General features: G+C 39.2%; 1 protein-coding gene across 1 annotated transcript; it reads left to right on the top strand.

Annotated features, from left to right (window-relative positions):
• Positions 1–3,029: 3,029 nt before the first annotated feature.
• On the top strand, positions 3,030–4,003 carry LOC107656486 (protein C8orf4 homolog). The gene has a single exon (XM_016444367.1). It carries the CDS (start codon positions 3,161–3,163, stop codon positions 3,461–3,463), a length of 303 nt encoding a protein of 100 aa, XP_016299853.1. The 5' UTR covers positions 3,030–3,160; the 3' UTR covers positions 3,464–4,003.
• The last annotated feature ends 2,204 nt before the right edge of the window (positions 4,004–6,207 follow it).

Genomic DNA, 6,207 nt, shown 5'->3' on the forward strand with positions numbered 1-6,207 from the left:
CCGCACGCTTCCTGTGTTCCCTCCGTTACAGTCATTTTCTATGTAGGTCTGCTGCAGCACATCAAGTCATCTGCTCCAGGGACAAATGTTGTCATATCCCACAAGCTGAAGACTCTAGCCCCACGGTGCTTAGTTATGCAAAGCATGCAGGAAGGGACGAAAACAAAGAACATTCTTTACTTCATGCAGCACACTGAGGTAAATGCTTTTTTTTTTTAAACGTCTTCACAGCCGCTTCCTTCGATTTTTACTGTTAAGCAATAATTACATAGAATGAACATTGTGTCACAGATTGTTTTGTTGCATGACGTCATTCTCTCAGAAATGAAAGCTGCTTTTATAAAATAGTAAATGTCATGATTCTAGAGACAAATACAATTGAGCCAGAATGAATGTTATTATCTGTGAACTTGGCAATCCTAATCACATTTATTGTGTTTGTCTGCAAATCGCGTAACGTCGGTGGAAACAGCACAGTAAATTAAATGTGTAAAACTACTTCATTTTCATCTTCTTTATTGCTCACAGTGTTTGCTTCTCTTCTGCTTTGAAGTTTTATGGGCTTGAATATGGACAGCCAATAACAGACTGGCAGTATAATCAGAAACTGGTGGATGTTAATCTCTATGGATTGTATTTTAGAAGTTTGATCTCTGTGGTTTATATTTTAAAAGTTGGTTTATTTATTTACATTTTTACTTTTTTATATATTAGTATTATTATTTTAAATCGATTTTGTTTTCATTAAAAACACATTTACTGATTAATGCACTTCATAATAATGCAAAACCGTATTGTTTGTTAAAACACTGAATTAAAACTTTAAAATATTTTTATATATATTTACTGTATCATGTCAAGTCAAGTCAAGTCTGCTTTATTGTCAATTCTTCCACATGTACAACACATACACACAGAGAATTGAAATTGCGTTACTCTCAGACCCTTGGTGCATACAGATAACACTAACAGTAGAACATAAATACAGATAGATACAAATTTAAATATAAAATACAACTATACAATTATACAAATAAGGTAAAATGTAAAAAAATATATAAAGCAGCACAAGGCACATGGCAGATAGAGTGCAAACCAGTGAAGTGAAGTAAACAACAGTGCAGATATAATTATTGTAGTGCAAAAGAGCTTATTCAGACTGTATGTGGCGCACAAGAAGTACAGTAATGTCTGTGTCAGTACGGGTCTTCAGTGTTAGGTGGGTATAGCTACTGGATCAGCTACTGGCTCCAGGCGTGTGCAGGGGATGGAACTACTTAACCATCAGGCAGACCAGCTGACGTGACCTTTGACCCAAGTTAAATTTAGTTTTCCCATTGTTAGGATTGGAGGGCAGGACCAGGCTCTCAATCCAATGCTTCCCTTACCGTGTCAAAAGGTCATATTGTGCTCTGTGTGCAAGACTCCAGAGAAGTCTCTGCTTATATATTTATGACATGTTCCTGGCGTCACTTTCTGCATATTTCCCATCCTCCTTGACTCCATTCATAACTTATGCCAACCTGAGAAAGAAGGGTATCCTGTTTCGCAACAGACTCACAATAGATGCCAACTAACGGGCATTCCACAAGATTATTGCAACAATGGCACATTTTTGGGCAGTCTCTGGAGGCCAAATAAAATGTCACTGCAGAACCTAGTATTTTGGAAATTCCTTTGTCTGACTTGCTTGTTTTCCACCAAGACTGCAATGAAGACCTTTGACCCAAGTTAAATTTAGTTTTCCCATTGTTAGGATTGATAAAGTACACTCAGATTGTGTTTGAGAGGGCAGGACCAGGCTCTCAATCCAATGCTTCCCTTACCGTGTCAAAAGGTCATATTGTGCCCTGTGTGCAAGACTCCAGAGAAGTCTCTGCTTATATATTTATGACATGTTCCTGGCGTCACTTTCTGCATATTTCCCATCCTCCTTGACTCCATTCATAACTTATGCCAACCTGAGAAAGAAGGGTATCCTGTTTCGCAACAGACTCACAATAGATGCCAACTAACGGGCATTCCACAAGATTATTGCAACAATGGCACATTTTTGGGCAGTCTCTGGAGGCCAAATAAAATGTCACTGCAGAACCTAGTATTTTGGAAATTCCTTTGTCTGACTTGCTTGTTTTCCACCAAGACTGCAATGAAGGTTCAAAGGGAATTGCTCTAAAACAAACCAGACAGAGAATAAACACAAGGATGTCTGTGTGTTGAGTTTTGTTTATAGGGAGTTGCTCACAGCATGCAAAATGAGTTCCTAGCTGTGTTATCTGAAATGCCTCCAGCAATTTAGCAATTCTCAAAAAAAGTAGAATGTTGCTATTTGTAGCCAACTATAGTTTTCACTGGAATGCCTTTTCATTTTTTAAGTTCCCAGTTAGTTTAAACTTATCTTGCAATCATATCAATTAAAGCGGTTTTGAAGGGCGCTACTTTATTTAAAAAGACAGGTTGGGTTCTACTGTCCATTTACAGGCTTAAAGGTTGTATAACTACACCATAGACAATGTATTAATAGCTATTGATGTTTGTTTCAAAGACTTGCACCAGTCTTTAAACATACAAACAATTATTACATCAGCCATGGCATAGTTAGTAAAGAATTGGTTATACAGGTTAATACAGTTAATGACACCAAATTAGAACACCATTGTGATGACGATATAATATTTCAGAATGCTATGACTGCAGTCAAGTGAGTTTTTGTCACGGTACAGTACAGTAATTTGAATTGTTTGCGGAGAACACTATGTATCATGGCCAATCAAATAACTGGGTCTGTAAGATTTATGACATTTATGAAGGTGTCCTTGCTGAATAAATACAATTATTATAGTTAAGATCAGTAGAAAAAAAGTCCATGGGTTGCAAATGCACTCTCTATGTGATCAACCTTGCGCACTCATGCTGTCAGCGCTCTTATCCGTAATTACTGGCATCTCCAAAGCTAGAGGCATGTTGGCTGCAAACGGGAAGGCGTTCCCCTAGGGCGGCAGCGCGGATGTTGTCATCTCCGTAAGCGAGACCTGCGCTGCTGGTCTATAAAGAGCTAGCCGTCGCTGTAAAACTCCTCACTCGTCTCACAGCAACCAAAGCGGCTCAGCTCGATCGAGTTGGCGACTCCAACGCTGCTAAACAACACAAAAGCCGCAATATGTCGACCGACACGTACTCAGAATCTCGCCGGGTCTGCCCTTCGATCCACGGCAACAAGTTTGACACAGCGAACCGCAAGCGGGCGGTGGCGAACATCTTCGAGAACGTCAACCAGGACGCGCTCATGAGACTCTTTCAGAAAACTGGGGACATGAAAGCCGAGGAGAGAGTGAGAAGCATCTTCTCCTTCGCGCACGACCCCGAAGAGACGGCCAAAGCTCTTATGGCCCTCAAGCAAAGGAAGAAAGACAAGTTCCTGCGGATCGCCGGGATGGTGCGACACTTTCTGAAGCCGCGTTGAGCGTTTTTCACGCGATGACCCGCGGCTGCGTGGTCGTTCATTTCAGACTGCCAGTGACATTTACAACCTGGCGATAACGGACATGTCCAGAGTGGTCGAGAAGGAACCACACCGAGATGAAGGAAAGCCTCGTAATTGACACGAGCCCTTTGATACAAGACATGAAGCTCGGGACGCACAGTAGGACCTATCTGGAGCTGTGGAGGCGCTCAGTGTGAAGGAATCCCGCGGCGGAGCCCCTGGTGCATCACAACATGAAGACGCGCGAAAATGTGTCTCGTGAACTCTATGCATTTTAAAAATGGACTTTATCACGAACTACTGCACCTTATAGGTGTATTTGTTGGTGCACAAGGACTATGACTGGAGACAGAAGTTATATTGCCTGAAAACTGCCTAAACATAATGCCTTGTCTCTATGCCAGTTTAATATTGTGATATGTGTTTTAACACTCATTGGCCACCTATTTATTTGTCACAATGTTATAACACCAGTTATGCATTTTTCACAATATTATTTTCATTATTTGTATAATAAATTCTTAACTAAACATTCTGACTTGTTTCTCTTTCTTTACTTTATATTTTGTATTAAAATGACTGGGATGGAGTTGGATGATTTACAGTTAGGACTCTAGGCTGCTTAATTGAACAATTGTTTTGGGCACCTCTTATTTTTAAAAATAAAATGTAGAAATTGTGTGTTCTCTTGGACCCATGGGTCCCTAGAATTGATCCCACCTTTAACACTCAGGAAAAAAAAGTACAAAAGCTGTACTATTTGTACCATTTAGTTACTAATATGTACCTGTAAGGTACCAGTGTGTACCCTTTAGGGCTAGGTACAAACGTGTCTTTTGACAACTTTAGTACCTTCTTTTTCTGAGAGTGATACTGCCTTGTTTACAGGTTTTAAATGTTAAAGGGATACTCCACCCCAAAATGAAAATTTTGTCATTAATCAAAATTATGATTAAGAATAGCGTACGCTGCTTGCGTTCAGTGGTTATTCTCCAAAATGTCACTACGGTGATGCGGAGAGACACAGAAGATACGAATTGTTGAATAAAGTCGTTATTTTTGTTTTCTTCGCGTACAAAAAGTATTCTTGTCGATGGCAGATGGACTATTCTGACGATGTCTTGCATACTTTTCTGGACCTGACAGTGTAATTTACTTGGCAGTCAATTGGACGGTACTATTTGTACCATTTAGTTACTAATATGTACCTGTAAGGTACCAGTGTGTACCCTTTAGGGCTAAATACGGTACAAAGGTGTCTTTTGACAACTTTAGTACCTTCTTTTTCTGAGAGTGATACTGCCTTGTTTACAGGTTTTAAATGTTAAAGGGATACTCCACCCCAAAATGAAAATTTTGTCATTAATCAAAATTATGATTAAGAATAGCGTACGCTGCTTGCGTTCAGTGGTTATTCTCCAAAATGTCACTACGGTGATGCGGAGAGACACAGAAGATACGAATTGTTGAATAAAGTCGTTATTTTTGTTTTCTTCGTGTACAAAAAGTATTCTTGTCGATGGCAGATGGACTATTCTGACGATGTCTTGCATACTTTTCTGGACCTGACAGTGTAATTTACTTGGCAGTCAATTGGACAGTCACAAGCCTCCCGGTTTTCATCCAAAATATCTTAAATTGTGTTTTGAAGACGAACGAAGCTTTTAGGGGGTTTGGAACGACATGGGGGTAAGTGATTGACAAAATTTTCATTTTGGGGTGGTGTATCCCTTTAAGGTCCTATCTCAATAAAGTTTGACATTGCTGTTGTGTTTAATCTTAAAACTAGCTATAGTTACAGCAAAGTGTAACCCACAAACCCCACAAACAAATTTCAGCAGTCATCCTGAGAGTTTATTACATCTCAGCGGTATTTGTTTTTTAACTTTAATTTTTGGGCTGTTTGCAGGATGGTCACACATGTTGCTCACCACAAGGTCTGGTTAACTTTCATTCAGGCTCGCCTCTTTGCTTTGCAGATTACCAGACCGGCGTGAACCAGTTTCTGGTTGATTCAGTAGTCCTGTTTGTTAAAGGTGTGTTATATTACCATCGTGTGTAGATAAGAAGCTTTACCAAGTGCTCATCTCTTTAGATCCTGCTGAGTCCATTTTTTTGATATAGCGATAAGTAATTTTGTACATTCAGGTGTTTTGTCAGAATTTTGGCATGGTTTAGGATTAGGGCTGGCAGAGAGGAAGATCAGTGGATGCCTGCTAATCTTAATGCTCTGATCGGCACTGTACTGACTCAAACCAGTTCTGATGGGCTGGGAATGCATCATCTGACATCTGACTACCTGGCGGTCGTGTAAGGTCTAGACCAGTGTTTCCCAACCGGGGTGCCGCGAGAGCAGGGGTGCCGTGTAAAAAATCCTTTTTTAATATTTTTAAATAGCTAAAATGTTCAAAAAAGCATCTATTATATAATATCCATTTCTGATGTCGCCAATAATTAAATAAAAGCCTACATTAAAATCTGTCATATAAATTGGTCTCCTCATTAGAAATTAGCCTACTGATTGCCTCCATGGACAAAAAAATTAATAATATAAAAAATATCTGACATATATGTATATATATATATATATATATATATATATATGACACATTCTGCAGTTCTTCCCTGCTGTACCGAATATCGATACTTTTCAAAGAATCATATAAGTTAGAAATTCAAATATTGTGACAAAATTAATTTTGTAGGGTGCCACAAATTTGTTA

Source organism: Sinocyclocheilus anshuiensis, unplaced genomic scaffold (genome assembly GCF_001515605.1).
Source record: "Sinocyclocheilus anshuiensis isolate Anshui unplaced genomic scaffold, SAMN03320099.WGS_v1.1 scaffold1931, whole genome shotgun sequence".
In the NCBI taxonomy this organism is placed as follows: Eukaryota; Metazoa; Chordata; class Actinopteri; order Cypriniformes; family Cyprinidae; genus Sinocyclocheilus; species Sinocyclocheilus anshuiensis.

Bases quoted from the DNA above. Each gene is read 5' to 3' on its own strand.
- LOC107656486 (XM_016444367.1), top strand. From the start codon at position 3,161: ATGTCGACCGACACGTACTCAGAATCTCGCCGGGTCTGCCCTTCGATC.